The sequence below is a fragment of the Toxotes jaculatrix genome, chromosome 5, assembly GCF_017976425.1.
Source record: "Toxotes jaculatrix isolate fToxJac2 chromosome 5, fToxJac2.pri, whole genome shotgun sequence".
Classification (NCBI taxonomy): Eukaryota; Metazoa; Chordata; class Actinopteri; family Toxotidae; genus Toxotes; species Toxotes jaculatrix.
Genome location: NC_054398.1, coordinates 21,005,040 through 21,021,021, shown reverse-complemented (window position 1 = coordinate 21,021,021; position 15,982 = coordinate 21,005,040). Strand labels below are relative to the sequence as shown.

Here is a 15,982-nt window from a genome sequence, read left to right as displayed (position 1 = left end):
CCCCTCGACACACACTTATTATTAAAGTCTCAAATGAGGTATGTGACACAAACATAAACGCCCTTATCACAAAACGCTCTGCTGCAAAGCCAGGATCAGAAAGAGGAAGTGCTACCTTCTATGCCACATCCTCTCATTTGTGCTTGTCTTCCCTTTCTGCCCCGTGACATCTTATTTTCTTTTAAAGCAGCAGTTTGAAATTGAGTACAGTCAGACGTTTTGCGTTGATAGAATTCACAAAAGCTTCCATTCAGGTTCAGTGCAGCCCTCCACTTCTTATATTGCTGTTTTGACAGTTTGTGGAGCTGACATCAGTTAAGGAACTCAATTCAGCTGAAGTCACCCGATTCTGTCGAGTTGCTCTCAAGAGTGCTGAAGGTAAGCTTATTCAAAGACTTTTTTGTTTATGACCTTGTTTGAAAGTTACTGTCAACCTCAGGAAAAGGAAGCCACACACACATAAAACACACAGGGAAAGAAAAGTTCCTTACCAAAGCTTTTCTCTCCTCCAGACCCAGGAAACAAGAGTTTGACACGCTCCAGGTCACATCTGTTTTGTCAGAATGTCTTATTGTATGTGTTTGCTGTGCTTTGTCTCAGACCATGTGATTCAAAATGTTCAGAGGGAGAGGTGCAGCCCTGCAAATCTGTGGGGATCTGTAGTACTGTATTTGATCTGTTGAGTGCTGAGTGTTGCACGGAAAAGAAATGAGAAAAGGAAGTGAAGACACTAACATCTTCCTTCTTCAATTTTCAAGTTTTTGACCAGTTCCGGTGGATTCTGTGCCTGTCTGTGTTTTTATAAACTTCTAAGCACTATTGAAGCACTTCTTCTCCATGTGTTGAAACACATTTGACTTGTCTGCAGGTTTTGTTGACCGGTATAGACTAGCTCGTCTTTAGGAGGAGTGATGGAGGCTGACATCTTTGAGTATCACAAAGACAACCCTGTGGACGTTGAGTCTTTCCAGGGTATGTATGCATTCAGCGAGCTGCTAAATATTTTCAGTTATCACCTGTTAAAATGAATCAGTCTGTTAGTCAATCTTTACACATACTTTAAAGCAAAACATTTTGCAAACCATGCTGTTGTGTTCTAGTAATTTCAATATTTATATCACAGCTAAGGGATGTTTCAAATATTTAGTCTGTCCTCAATAGAAATGTGAACCTATGAAAGTGGGATAGACTAAATATTAGAAGCACCTCTCAGTTTATGCAATACAGTTAAACAGTGCTACAAACCGCAGCCTCCAAAATGACCCTCAAGTACTTTACAGAACAACCTTCATTAAGATATGATTTATTGTAGATCTGTTCTGTGCGACTAGTCTCTAAGACTGTAGTAGTTTTAGCTAGTTGTGTAATAAACTGGCCTCTGACTGTATTGTTCAACCACACAGAGCCACCAGAGTCCAATAATGTTTGTACAGTCTTTAGCTTTAATCTGCATTGTCATGTCACAATAATGAAAAACGTGATGCAGGTGAGATGTTTAGCCTACAGGATGGGGCAAATCATGCACATTTTTTTTATATTCACACAGGGGAGAAGAGGAAGCTCATTCAGCCAACATCTTCAAAAGACCCCAAACTTGAAAAGCTAAAGCAGGTGATTCCTTTTATCTACATATGAAGCTCTGTCTGAATTTCTGTCTTCCATTCAATATTTACCATAACATCCAAGCCCATCCTGGTTGACCACAGTCCCAAGGCTCCCAGTATGTCTTTACTGGGCTGAAGATAAATGCTACACAGGAAATACATTACAGGGCCTGTATGTATGTGTGCAGTGAAGAGCATGAATAATATCTGATGCAGGGAGAGAGGTGGAAGGATCAGTGAAACTTTAATGAACATAATTATCGGAGGTGATGGGAGACAGATCAGAGAGGAGCGGGGAGCCGACAGAGTCTGCTGGATCAGACTTTAAAACACATTTTGATTGGAAAAGATAGCAGCTCAAGTGCTTTGTGCAAGTGGCAGTGAATGAATAAATAACTCAGTAAGCCTGGCATGTCTTATATGTAGATTTGGGAAGAAAAACAAATTAAATGTCGTTTTTATTTTTGGGGGAGCAAAGTGTGTTTGTCATCATTTTCCATCTTCTTCAGGATCATATTATCTCTGAAAATTGATTAAGAGAATTTAAAAAAAGAGGTTTCATGCTGTTTTTCATCTGCTACATTGGGAACAGAAAAATGTATTAAAGGAGATGAAAGTGTTTGATGTATCTCACTGTGTGATGAATTGTGTCTTGTTAGGCATTGGTTGATTGGATCAATAAGACTTTGAAACCAGAGCACATAGTGGTTCAGAGTCTGGAGGAGGATCTGTACGATGGACTGGTGCTTCATCATCTGCTGTGTGAGTTAAAACACATTTGAATGATTGGACTGTCAGACCTGATATCTAATGTTACATTAACATACTGCTCTTCCACTTAATCATTATTTAAATTAGACGATGAACACTAACAAATGTTTCCCTTTCAAGTTGTCCTAAAAGCTGTCAGCTCTAATATCCAAAACACAGTTCTCGCCAGTACAGCTCTAACCTTTCAAATAATAATTTCCTGATTTCTTCAGGCAGATTTACCAATGTGCAGTTGCCTGTGGAGGAGATAGCGCTGACCAGCACCAGTCAGACCCGCAAGCTGGAAGTGATCCTGGAGGAGTTGGACAAGAAACTGGGCCTGCAGGACAGCAGCCAGATCAAATGGAACATCAAACGTGAGTCATGCAGCTGACTGGCATTCACCAACAAAGCAACAAGTGAACAAATGTTCTGTCCTGGCAACGACTTTGAAATACAACAGGATTTGCTGCTAGCTCAAGGGTGCCATGTTAGCTTATACCAACTGTGAGGGATTCTGGCGGAGATAAAATTTGCTGACATCACGGGGGTCTGTTTTAATTATCTGTCAGTGGATTGTTTGCGAGCGCTGGGTTATGGAAGCAAAGAAAGGCCATAAGAATCTGAGCCTTGTTAAAGGAACTGAGCACCTGACTGTGAAATTCAAGAGTCCAGGGTCAATCATATGAATTTTTCTCTTACACATATTCACATATCACGTGATTAAAAAAAATATAACGTGATAGGACAAAAACTCATTATAGTCAGGCAGATCGAAATTACTAAGAGATGGAAAAGAAACTTTTATATAATCAAATGGTTCAACTTTTAGTATCAACTATCTTTTTGGCAAGGCATGCACCAACACTTGAACCTACAAGCTGTAAAAACAAAAAAAATTGATCAGTGAAACTTCTATCTGTAAAGGTTGAAGGAATTTGTGAGGCGACCTTTTCCTTTGAAGTAGCTGATTGCTAATTTTCCATGCAGCCTTGATATTGCTTTCAGACTTTGTAAACTGGTCACAGAGGAATCTTTTCTTGGCTGCTGTTAGGAGATGACTGTATTTATTTTTGTAAGATTTATAAGTAGCTAAATTTAAGGGAGTTGGAGAATGCATCTATTTTCTGCAGTTTGTTTTTAATTATGGTGGACTTCTTCAATCCAACAGAAAACCAAGGATTATTATAATTTTCCCAATAGCATCAGAATGAGTAACCAGTGGAAAACATTTCATAAAACTTTAATTAAATAGTTCCATACATGCTTGATAGGTTTGCATTGCTCTCCCTATTTACCTTTTCAAAGGAAACTTTCTCCAACAGATAATTTATCACAGATCGATGATGTCCAAATACAAGCTGTCATTTTAGGAACAGAGAAACCAAACCACTACTGCCACTGGTTTTTCTCCTTGGCCAGGTGGTTTTCCATGGTGGTGAGCGAGTTCAAGTCCCATGTGCTCATCGAGTTTCACGTTTTTCTGAGATTGTTTTTCTCATTTTTCTTTGAAATCAGACCACTTCTCATGGTCAGTCATGGAAACAGGATAAAATATATTGTTGTTACCCCTGATTAGCAGTCAAGGCAAAACATTACCAAGACTTGTGTGGATTTCAGGCGGATTGTCTTATGCCCAAACTCTCAGGAAAGCCCATTTGGCCATGACACTCCTTTTGACTGCTTCAGACTACACCACAAATAATGAAAACTACTATATATAGAGATATTGTAATTACACAAGGTGAACATTAAAAAGCTGATACTGAAAAAGCCATAAATTATGTAAAAAATGGAGTTTGAGTTTATGAAAATCTTAAGGATCACACTCTTAAGGATTATGAATTACACAGTTGGGTGTTCATATGTTTATAAGATTCATATCTGTGTAGCCTTTCTTTGCTTCCATGATAGGTGGTGGCGAATTTTGTCAAATCATTAAAAGTTCATTATTATTATTATTTTCTTTTCATATTACCGTCTCTGCCATTCGTCTGTCAGTCATCCACAACAAAGACCTTCTGGCCACTATTCATCTGCTGGTTGCCATGGTGAGATGTTTCCAGCCTGAACTGGAATTGCCATCAAATGTGAAGGTTGAAGTTGTGGAAGTGGAAGTGAGTTTCAGCTCGAGCTTTGGCACTTATTCCTTCTCCCTCTCTTGAACCCATTTTGTAGAATTTCTGCTCATTTTTGGTTAACTTTAATTTATATCCAGGTCAGCAGCAGTGGAATTAAATCATGTCTGCAGATAGAGATCCTGACAGAGGATAGGTAAATACATTTCTGCCCTGTTGTTCTTTGGATGTGAAGAAAAACTCAGTGTTCACCTCATACGTTTTATGGCTTCTTCAACACAGCACCACAGGCTCAGACTCCCTCAGCAATACTGAAAGTGAGTAAGAGCACTCAGATCTTGAGCCTATGTGACATCTTGAATGTCATCCGAGCAACATTACATCCAAAATGACTTAACACACTTTCCTGGCTGTCTGGTCACCCAGGGGAAGATCCCATTGAGCAACTGCTGAAGCTTGAGGCTCACAAGGTCAACACGGTGAAGAAGGTAAAACAAGGAGACGAGGTAGTTAGGTGTCACCTAACTGGCAGTGAGAGAGCAAATGTCTGGATCGAATGTTTTATTAGTAATTTGTATTATTGGGACCAGGGCTCCCTTTAGGAACAGATCAGTTTATCCAAACAAATATTCATTTTGGGGTGTGGTTGCAACTCATCGATGAATCTGTTGATCAATTTTTCCACTAATCAGTTCATTTTTTTCAGTCTGTAAAATGTCAGAAAATATTTAAAACTGTCCAGTATAATTTCTCAAAGCTCAGACTCACATCTTCAAATATCCTGTTTGGTCTGAGCAGCACTTCAAAAGCTTAGGATGTTCAGAAATAAATCCAAAACAGGTACTCAATGGACCTTGTGGTAAGACTGTTTTATTAACTAATGTTTCTTAGGATCCAGGGCTTCATCCTACCCACAGCCTAAAACCTAAAGATATTAAAGTTACAATAATAGAAAACAGAGAAGAGCAGATAATGTTCACATTTAGTTCCCATTTACCAACAAATGTCTGGCATTTTTAGCTTTTGCTAGCTTCAAGACTCAGACACACCAATGCCCATTGACCGGTCTCAGTACAGCCTCACAGAGCCAATCATTGATGTTGCTCGATAAGTGACTTAAACAATCAGTTATTAAAATAGTTGTCACTTAAATTTCGGTTGTTTGACTAATCTGTAGATAGATAGCTAACTGCTTCAGTACTGATTTTTAAGGCAGTCATGTAGAGTGTAGAATCAAAAAGCTTTTGTTCCATTAGGCGTCTGATATTTTCATCCTTTATCCTGCTGACTGTAACAAACTAAAGAGTTCGTCAGGTTTTTATGAAGAATGGAACATGATTGATGCTTTAATATCTCAGCTAAATAAGGCCAAAATGTATTTCAGTGTGCCTGACCTCCTAATTCTTTCCATTTTCAGGCCATTTTACACTTTGTCAACCAGAATATGTCAAACATGGGTCTGCAGGTGCATGATATGGACAGACAGGTAAAAAAAAAAACAACAGAAAAAACCCCAGCTGAAATCGGTTTTGGAACTCTTATATACTTTCCTGTAAAAACAACAACAAAAAAAGTAAAGAATCATTGATTACTTCCCCTGACATTATATCACCTCCTGTGTTTTCTGTCCAGTTTGCTGATGGTGTGATTCTGCTGCTTCTGATCGGACAGTTGGAAGACTTCTTCATCCCGCTCTACGAGTTCAACCTGACCCCTGTCAGTCACTCTGAGATGGTATGGACTCACTATAGATTCACCTCACATTAGTTAGGAAAGTGCATCGTCTGAGAGGTGATACGTTATCACTGGACAGAGGCATACACACACAGCACTCAGTATACTATACAGATGATGTTGATGTTATTTGTGATGTATTTATTAAAAATCAATCACTTAAAAGAGAAATTACCAATTTCAACCAGAGTTCACTTAATTAATGACTGAAATTCTGTGAAAGTGTAGACGTATACAGGCTTCATTAATCTAATTCAAAGCTAAAATAGATCATAATATACTTTTTTCTTTTCCAATTTTAGATAATCTAATTTTCCACACACACAGTGGATAATGAGCTACAGTACTGAAACCTGGTTCAAAACCATGCCTATTACAATATACGATATGATAAAATTAATATTTTACAATTCCCATAATAAAAGCAGATGCATAATTATACTGTGTCATGGCTCACTTAAATGATATCTTTGATCTCACTTTACTTGAAGCAGTAGGATGGGTCTATGAAAAAGTTATGATTCTTTTATCACAGATATGATGAGCTCATGACTTACTTATTGTATAAAGACACTGTAACTCTCCTTATTAGACTTTTTTTTGATACCTTAAAAACTAAAAAGCTTCTGGTGATAGACACACATAATATATAATAGTGCATTCTCAACTGTTATATAGCCAAACATATTAAATATGACAGTTCTAACATTGTGGAAACCCAACCCAGAAATACAAAGTTTTATTTATTTTTTAATCAAAATGCTGGAGATGTTACCTGCTGTAAAATGTTGTTCTAGCAGGCCATTTAGTATACTCTCTGTCTAGCTAGCAGTTATGTATATATATGTTGGCACACTGAATTTTAATTCCTATTTTAATTTTTAAATTCCTATTGTAAATCAATTTTCATTTGGTAGAGATTAATTTACAGTTTGTCAGTGACATAATTTCTCTGCACCTGTGATAAATTAGCAATAGACTACTCATTTGCTCCATTAAACTCTTGCCATCTTATGTATTTAAAGGACAAGACTGATACCACTTTCATATCTGTGTTAAGTGCAGAAAGCTAGGAGCTTATTGGCTTTAATTAGTATAAGCAAGACTGGAAACAGGGGGAAACACTTATAGTGATTTTAATGTTTTTAATGAACTTACTCGCTTGCTGCTTTCTGTTTTAATGCTTGGCTAAGTTAATCACCTCCAGGCTGGGTATTTCATGTACACATACTGTATAGAGATATTACTAAAAGGTTTACTTGAAACATACTGTCTATGAGTTGGTTGGGTAATTCCAATAAGTCCTGACACATTTTCTGTTATATTTCTCAGATGAAAATGTGATGTGCTGATTGTGTGTTTGAGATTTTTGTCTCTTTGACCTCTAGCTTCATAATGTGACCTTGGCCTTGGACCTCCTGAATGCTATAGGCTTCCAAATGTCCACTGTTGACCCACAAGGTGAGAAAATTAATTGTTCACACAATACACATGCTGCCTTTATGGCAACACATTTTACTTAAATTAAAACAGAACGTCTGCAAGGAAAATGAGTGTCAGAAAAACAGTGCAACTCCAAGATGGCAATGTCAGACTAATTCAGATGATGTCCTCTACTGAGAGCATTTATCAGGATGACAGAGAAATGCCAGAATTTGTTTGTATGTCAGGTGAGGAGGGGGATCGCTCCGGTAATGTGAGTTAATCTCAACTGCTCGGTGGAGTGTGGGTCTGACAGTGTTTTGGAGGGAAAGATGAAATTGCTTGCGGAATATGAATGAGTGCGACTCGTGTCTTGATGAGTATCACTGCGGATGATTGGCTCAGTCCGAGGTCATCATCATTCATTTAGAGAGGAGCAGCCAAGGAGACAGTCTCAAGGGGATGATGTCACTGTGGTGCCCATCGACAGACACGGGGATTTAACCTCCCCACTATGGCTGTATCTGCTGTGTGTGTTTGTCTGCAGGAAGATATGTTATCTGTATTCATGAGCACTGCTCCTGTATAACACGCAGTTATCAGGCAGATCCCAGAAATATTCTGATTGTATCTGTGCACTGGAATTTAGAGTGTCTGTCAGTTCCAACCTGCAACTACTAGTTATCAGATTTACAACCGTAAAATCACAACTTCACGATTTGTGGTGTAAAACTTATGAGCCTGAGCATTCATCCCAAAAATTATGTTTCAGTCAGAACACTGCTTTATTAATTTTATTACACTTTATGCACAGTGTCTGGAAATGAAAAGTCAAGTTACGTCAGTTAATTTATAGGACAACAAATGTTTACCAAAGTGCTTTGCAGAGAACTTTAAAATACAGTTAAATTATCAAGATGAACATTCCTGGCCCAGACAAAATAAAAGCAGTCATATTAATAATAAAGAAGACTCAAGAGGTTGTAGAAGGCTGCTACAATTGCATGCGAATGCCCATAGCTTTATGCTTTGTAATAAGATGTCCAACAGTCACATATGGGTGTCATGTTTGGGTGGAGGTGGACCAGGTGGCGTAAATCACTCTAAGAAGAGAAAACAGTGACTATCTCAGTGAGTTATCGATTTTTGCGTAAGTGTGTGAATCCGTCAATAGCAAATGGATCTACTTCACTTCCCTGCAGATCCATTATTGACAAGAAGCTCTGTATTCTCTCTGAGCTTCAATCTCGCTTTCACTGTCACTAAAACGTCCGCACTATATTGTCTGCTAACCATATAGCCTGTAATTGTAAAATAAATCCTTAACACGATAACTGTTAATGTAAGGCCCAGCACAATTAATCTAAGCCAGGAGCAAGTGGCTAATTTAATTCATTTTTAGTATCTTTTTAATTACCGGCATAATTGCTGTGATGGAATGAGGATTCCCAGCACTCAGGGTCTAAAAAGGGAGCACGCTGCATGCATTAATTAGGTTAGCCAGTAGTGGAGTCGATCTTTATGTCACATTTATTCAGTTAGTGCATCTCACAACTGAGAGCAATTTTGTTGGGATCTCATCTCGCCAAGGACACATTGATTAAATTTCCATCTAATGTTTTTTTTAGTCCCTCTGATCTATGACCTGTAAGGAGGGATTGTGAGAATATTTATTAGCTAATGTTGTTAAAAGCATCCTTAAATTCTCACTGCCTCAGTGGCTTGGTGAATGCTGATGGTGCACTTATGAACATGCACTAAATGTCTCCTGTGGATTATGTGACAGATATCGTCTCTCAGGACGTTACTGCCACCTTGAAGGTTCTGTACGCCCTGTTCAAGAAGCACAAAGGGAAGGGAGAGAGGACAGATGCCTGAAGAGGAATTCAGCAACTGGAAATAGAAACAAAGGTGAAGATCTTTGGTCTTTAAGGTTTAAGTAGCTTAAGTAGCTTTAACAACTTCATCATCATAAATGTCAGTGACATGTCAGCAGTGTCTAAGGGCCTGGGAAGACCAGCATTTCTGACGGCAACCTTTTGGAACAAAATCAATTAATTTCAGTTAATCATCACATTTTCTTTCTTCTAGAGCTTAACTTTAAAGGACTTTGATGTGTGAATGTACACTGCTGACCTACAGCAAACCATCGCGACAGTGCTGATCAGGCTATAGAGATCCAAAGAGTCCAAAACAGAGAAAGTCAAAAGTACTAATAAGACTTTTTTTTTTTTTTTTTTAACTTTTTGTCTTTTTAGTGAACAAGCTATTGTGGCAGGTCAGTATGTCAGAAGCTGGAAAGTATGTTATCAGGTGCCTCACCAACTAGCCCTCCAAGCCTTCAGCACCACCCATTTTGTGAAGAGGGATGGATACAAAGTGAGCAAAGAAGTCCCAGTGGGCAACTGCCGCAGGAGCACAGGGGTACCAAAAGCCCCAGGTTCATTATGTATCAATGAGTTTTACATAATTTTATTAACTACACGTTTGTTTAGGACTTTTCACCACTAAAGTGCAAAATCAACTGAGTTAGGCTCTGCATTGTTGTCTGTTATTGTGGACCTGTCCTTTGATCTTAGCTGGTTTAAGACTATTTTAGCTTATATTGTGCTCACGGTGTATTCGTCAATAAATCTCCAACCAGGTACTAACCAGACACTAGCCAGACCAGAAGTACTATATGCTTTCGTGGCCTTTTTAAATATTGTTGACAGTGTAAAGACAATAAATCACACATATACATGTGATGTATGTGTTATTTCCTGGTAATTTGCTGGGGTTTTTTTTCCCTTTCTCACTGTACTTCCTTTCTTACTATATAAGTCCCCCATCCCCCACTGCCACTTCTCAATAAACTGTGTGAATTTCTTTACCGGTTTCTGCCTTGTGTTCCTGCTGTGACCTCCTCTGTTTCTAGACTGTGAACGCAACTGCCATTTTCAGGAAAATTGGAAGATTTTCTTTTTCCAGCAAATTGTTCACATCGCAGTGTCACACAAATGTAGTAAGAGTGCAGCAAGCAGCGACAGAAAGAGGCACAGAGAATAAGACACAGACAATAGATGCGGTTTAATCAAAGCATATTTTGTAAATTATGTGTTGAATTTAAAAAAGACTAGAACTGGAAAAATCCACTTAATTATCCTCTGTGTTGCAAGAAAGTGTAATTTAAAGCAAGCATAAGTGATTTGTTAGTGGAAATTTGCAATATTTAGCAATTTCAGCAGCTCCTTAATATGATGACAATAAAAGCTTCTAATTCTAATTATTTAGAGTTAAATAGTATCTGTCTACCTCTGCCTCTCTTGTTTTAATTTTGTGTATTTAGTTTGTGTATTAGCAAACTGCAGTGTGCTTCTTTGTTTTTGTATGAAATTTGGGCAACACTGAACAGTAGAAACCAGCTCTTTCTTACTTCCTCTTACTCCCTTCAGTTTTCTTACAGATATGCTTGTTGACATTCAGGAAGCCAATTAATGCTTTTCCACCGAGGTGATGGAAAATACACCCTAATTCACATTTTGTTTCCACTGACATTTTAAAAAGTTTGCATAAAATTTGCTTGGCAGCCAAATGGAATCACAGCTACTGTATATCTTTAGAAAGATAGACAGACTTGGAAGAGAAGAGATAGAAAAAGACGCTGAGGTGTCAAAGTAGTTTTAATCGGTCCACTTTTGGACCCCACTGTAGATGTGACACTGTGAAAGGGGTCGCTTGCAGTGATGAGCCTATGGAGAATTTTCACACACATCTGCTGCTCCCCTCACTTTACAGCAAGATTCAGCTCATTGTTTAGCTGTTTGGTGTCAAATTTACTTTTTGCTTTGGTTCACCACTCTCACAGCATTGATTTTGGCCGCAGCAGGCAGCTGTTTTCACAGAAAATGGTCTAAAAACCTTTTCTACACTACCTGTTCAACCACCATACAGCAGACAGACAAAGTTAGTAATTAGCCGGTGAATATGGTGGAGCATTTAACAGCTAAGGAGCCCGATGTTTCTCCCAGAAACCAGAATTGGTAGAGACCAAAAACAGGACTAAAAGATAGTGAACATTGGACTTATGTTCATCAGATGTCAGCAACACAACACAAAATGAATGCTCATGTTGCTCAATAACTGCTGGAAGTGTAAAGCATCAACTGTTGGTGATGGTGATGATGTGTCAATGTTGTGTTCAGAATTTGTGTTCACTGCTGTCAAGTGGGGGAAAGATTATTGCAAGTTTAACTGGACATGTTGCACATTTTCATGCTGTAAATTGCTCATTTCAGGGGGCAGTTTAAGTATTGCGAAATCCAAATAGATTCTCCTCTATTTCCCAGTTCACAGCCCTTGAGCTCTTTGTGATTGTGAACTAGATGTTCTTGTTGAAAACTGCTCTATGATAGGCAAAACCCTCTGTGATACAGAGTCAAACAATGAATGAACACAGTTGCAATAAAGTTCTCTTTGTATTTTAAAGCTTTTCAGTACAGGATTAAACTGTATGGAGCCTGGTGGTGGTTCAGGCAGACTGAGAAGTCTTTTCAGAGTCACATCATGTCACATGTACCATCCAGTCATATATGTTTGTGTCCCTTCTCTGCTTTGAGCAGTTTAACTTCCTCCACCTCCCCTGCCTCCTACTGTATTCATATTAAGTTGTATGAACATGAATGTGTCATTATGTATATGTTCAAATTCATCAAATGTTGTATATCTCAGGGTCAGCTGAAGAGGTTTTGAGCTGGGGAACAGCTTTCTCTTGTATGTTTCAGAGCAGCACACAAGCAAAGCCACACAACTAAATTATGTATTATTGTTGCAATAGGTGGTCAAAACCTTGATGCAGGCGTACTAGTTGAAAGTTGTTCTGAGACAACTGAGCCTTCAAACAGAATCAGTAAATGAGATGGACTGAATTATATTCATGAAAACATTCAAAAACCCAAGCTATTCTTCATCTGTTTGTTTATTAACTGTCTAAGTAGCAAGGTAACCGTGTTATTTCAGAGATAATTGACAGCATCATCATTTATCTGCTTTCCTGATCTGAATAAACATCTCTAAAAAAATCTCATGTACTCTAAATGGCAATTCTAACTGTTACACTTGTAGGTCTTGTTCAGAGTTAATACAGTGAATATTTGTGCTTTTGAGCTTGCAACCATGATTCAGTCTTAACACATAAGGGTGTGAAAATTTTCAGAATAATTAAAAAAAAACAAAAAACTGATAAATCACAAGATTGTCTATGTGGCCATATGTGCAAACATTGGTACACCTTTGACATGCATGTTCATTGATGTTGTGACATAGGACAAAATGAGTAAAAGTCAGATGAGATTAATGTCATTTAGTCACTGTGTGCATATCAGCAAAAAGGTTGCAGCTTAGTCTGTCACCAGTTTTTAATCCATCAGAACAAACAAGCATAAATTTCAGGATAAACATTTAAAGGATTAACCTGTTCTGCTCCAACGATGGCACCTTCTTCTTCTTCTTCTTCTGCTTCTTCTTCTATTAGGACATCAGCACCAACTCCTCAGCATTGTTATAGTTACTGTATAATGTATACATTATATGTAAGAAATAAATAAGTGATACCTATAAGCTCTGAAAATATTTAAGAAACAATTTGATACAATCTTTTGAGGCTGCTGTGAGTATATTCTAGTGCCTGGGGTGGCCACACCAGAGGATTTCTCATAAACAGTTTCAGGGAAAACAAATACAAATACTGTCTCTTTGCATAGAGACCCAGTAGACAAATAGTTGTCACAGTCCATCCAAAATGTTGACAGGAAACATGAGTAATAGCTGCCTCCCTTGTCACACTGAACAGATGTATCTCTGTGCACAAAAAGGGGCCCAGAGCCAACAAAGCAGCAGCAGAGCACATACGTGAAGCTGGTGGTTACTCTGCTGCTGCTTAAGTGTAAAAAGTTTAAAAATCAAGAGACTTCATACTACTCTTGTGATAAAAATGAAAAAATCATGCTCGCAATGTGCTTGAGGCAGTCAAATTTATTTGAATAACACATTTTGTACATTACTCAGCATAAAAACGAGGTGAGGCAGAAGATTAATAATTAGAACCAACCTGAGGACCATTGTAAGAGACAGCTGTAGTTGCTAACTACTTTTCAGATCAAAAATTTAGATTAAAAAAAAAATCATATGATAGGCTCATGAAGCACAACTGATTGTTAAAAATTAAACCAATGGTTCCCAACCTTTGTGGCTTGTGATCAGTGTCTGGTCAGGGTTTCCTTGTCATATCTTAAATCTTGTTAGTAAGTGACATTACATCCAAAGTTCAGGGGGTTAATGAAGAGATAAAATTATCCAATATTTCACAATAAAAGAAATTATTACAAAAAAAGTTTTAAAAATCTGAAACAGATCTGTTTATGAGAATGGTTTTCTTCTCAGATAAGGTAATAATATCTCAGTCACAGGGCACATTTTAGTACAGAACAAGTACCTTTACCTGATACTTTAAGCAAATTCTCCTCACAATACTTCTGTACTTTTACTTAAGTAAAGGATGTGATTACTTCCTCCATGACTTGTATTAAGAGATAAAGAAATAAAAGTGTCATGGAGAAAATTAATCAAAAGGAAAGGGGGTATTAATTTAGATGACAGAAGTTTGGGTACATTTAAATGTGTTGTTGAGCAGAAGGCAGATTACTAATGAGAATTTTTCAAGGTTCAAGCAGCAAAACTGTCCATCATTCACAGCAGACAGCTAAGCCCAAGTGACCAAACTGTCCAACATTTGCTCCAAACTCAGTGCCAGTGAGAGCTGAGAAGAGGAGCAAAAAAATCTTGATATTAAACTGTTGTTTCCAGAGTAGAGGAAAGTGAGGAGGAACGGGAAACTAGAAAGAGGTTAAAGTTCACACCTTCTGTTTCTTTTAATGAACCAGTGGGGGCCTTTCCATTCTTTGTTAAATCTAATCTAATGGGATGTCAGCCTGCAACCCAGTGACAGGATTTTTTCAAGCATCAGACATCTACCATATCGGACCATTTCACAGTTTCGCTGTTCATAATGAGTCTTGCATCAGTATTAAAGAACAACAAGCGTTTCATTTGTGCTGCTACACTCAAGAATCATTATGGAGGTTACAATTATGTTTCAAATGCGCTTATTGTAGAGCTGGGGGCAGGGAAGGAGGTGTGTATGAAAACCACAGGGGGAAATCGCTCTGCGATATAATTTCAATAAATACAAGATCTCCTGTGGCTTTGGGAGTGTATTTCCAAATGAATGATGCACTTGCTGCAAAAAAGTGGTAATTTCTGATGAGGTTCCATGTGTTTTTTTCCCCCCCAATTTCATAAAATATAGCAAAAACTTAAACTCATTTGTATCTAAGAAAATCTAATGCTTAAGAACAGTTTTGTAAATACAGTCTGATTTCTACAGAAGAGAATGTAAAGGGATCTTAAAATACCTCTGAGTCATATCATTTATGCCAAGTTCTTTTCAGCCTCTTTTTTATGCTATTGACATTCTTGGGAGAAACTTGTCCTCTGAAGTTGACCCATCTTCAGTATTTGTATTGAGCCGGGGCTTTAGTAGCTGAAAATGAACACGATCATGTTTTCAAGCAGGAGGTCACTGATAGACTCACATGAATACTGAGATCATACAAAATCTACACCGAAAACGACCTAAAACCTTCTTACTCCAAAACCATGTGCTATTTTACCACTGAAACGCCATTATAAGTCATTTTAATTAAAGAATTTGAAGAATAACTTGTTGTGTGGCTGAATTTAATTATTGTTTGTCTATACGCTGAACATAGCCAGTAATGTCATGCTAATGTAATTGAAGAAAATGTTGTTAAAGAGAAAACATTTTGAATGAATGATGAGGATAAAGCAATTAGTTCAAATTTAACTTCTTTTCTTTAAAATAACATGATCAAGACAAGATGGTCAATGATTTACAGGGTTTTCCACGTCTGTCCTTATCTCAACCCTCATATGCTGTACTGGAATCAGATAATGGCAACAGTCTGGGAAAGACTGAGGCTCAACAGCCTGCAAGGTGCAGTACTGAGCTTCTGATCAAACTGTATAGTAGGAAAGCCAAACTGAAAACAGACATTGATCCACACAGTATACTGATGCAACATAGAGGCTGCTGCAGCAATCAAAATCATCATCATCTGTTTTTATCAGTGGTGTAAGAGCAGTTTTACTTTCCTATTTACTTCAAAATATCTATTATCCCCTTGAGTGCAATATTCTAGTTAAATATATATTGAATGATCATATGAGGTCTAAGATTTAATCATGCCATTGTGAACTAAATGAATACAGTTTTTAAAATTATAACAAAATGTTTCATCCTGCTTCTTCACCATAACAGAGTTTAGTGCAGATAAT

At 37.8% G+C, this 15,982-nt stretch overlaps 1 protein-coding gene across 2 annotated transcripts; it reads left to right on the top strand.

Moving 5' to 3' along the window:
- Nucleotides 1–132: 132 nt before the first annotated feature.
- On the top strand, nucleotides 133–10,456 carry parvg (parvin, gamma). 2 transcript variants are annotated; one of them, XM_041039157.1, is made up of 14 exons: nucleotides 133–378; nucleotides 869–972; nucleotides 1,547–1,611; nucleotides 2,264–2,366; nucleotides 2,588–2,731; nucleotides 4,356–4,471; nucleotides 4,573–4,628; nucleotides 4,715–4,749; nucleotides 4,859–4,920; nucleotides 5,850–5,918; nucleotides 6,065–6,166; nucleotides 7,555–7,627; nucleotides 9,375–9,499; nucleotides 9,680–9,838. In XM_041039157.1, exons 2-13 carry the CDS (start codon nucleotides 912–914, stop codon nucleotides 9,464–9,466), a joined length of 978 nt encoding a protein of 325 aa, XP_040895091.1. In that variant the 5' UTR covers nucleotides 133–378; nucleotides 869–911; the 3' UTR covers nucleotides 9,467–9,499; nucleotides 9,680–9,838. The 2 variants fall into 2 exon arrangements, with proteins under 2 accessions (XP_040895091.1, XP_040895090.1); XM_041039156.1 differs by lacking the exon at nucleotides 9,680–9,838 and adding an exon at nucleotides 9,847–10,456 and having other exon boundaries at nucleotides 134–378.
- Nucleotides 10,457–15,982: the final 5,526 nt, after the last annotated feature.

Excerpts from the sequence above, each read along its gene's own strand:
- parvg (XM_041039156.1), top strand. The coding sequence starts at position 912 with ATGGAGGCTGACATCTTTGAGTATCACAAAGACAACCCTGTGGACGTT. Across the intron at positions 2,732-4,355 it reads GATCAAATGGAACATCAAAC|TCATCCACAACAAAGACCTT; the intron begins GTGAGTCATGCA and ends TTCGTCTGTCAG. Across the intron at positions 7,628-9,374 it reads GTCCACTGTTGACCCACAAG|ATATCGTCTCTCAGGACGTT; the intron begins GTGAGAAAATTA and ends ATTATGTGACAG.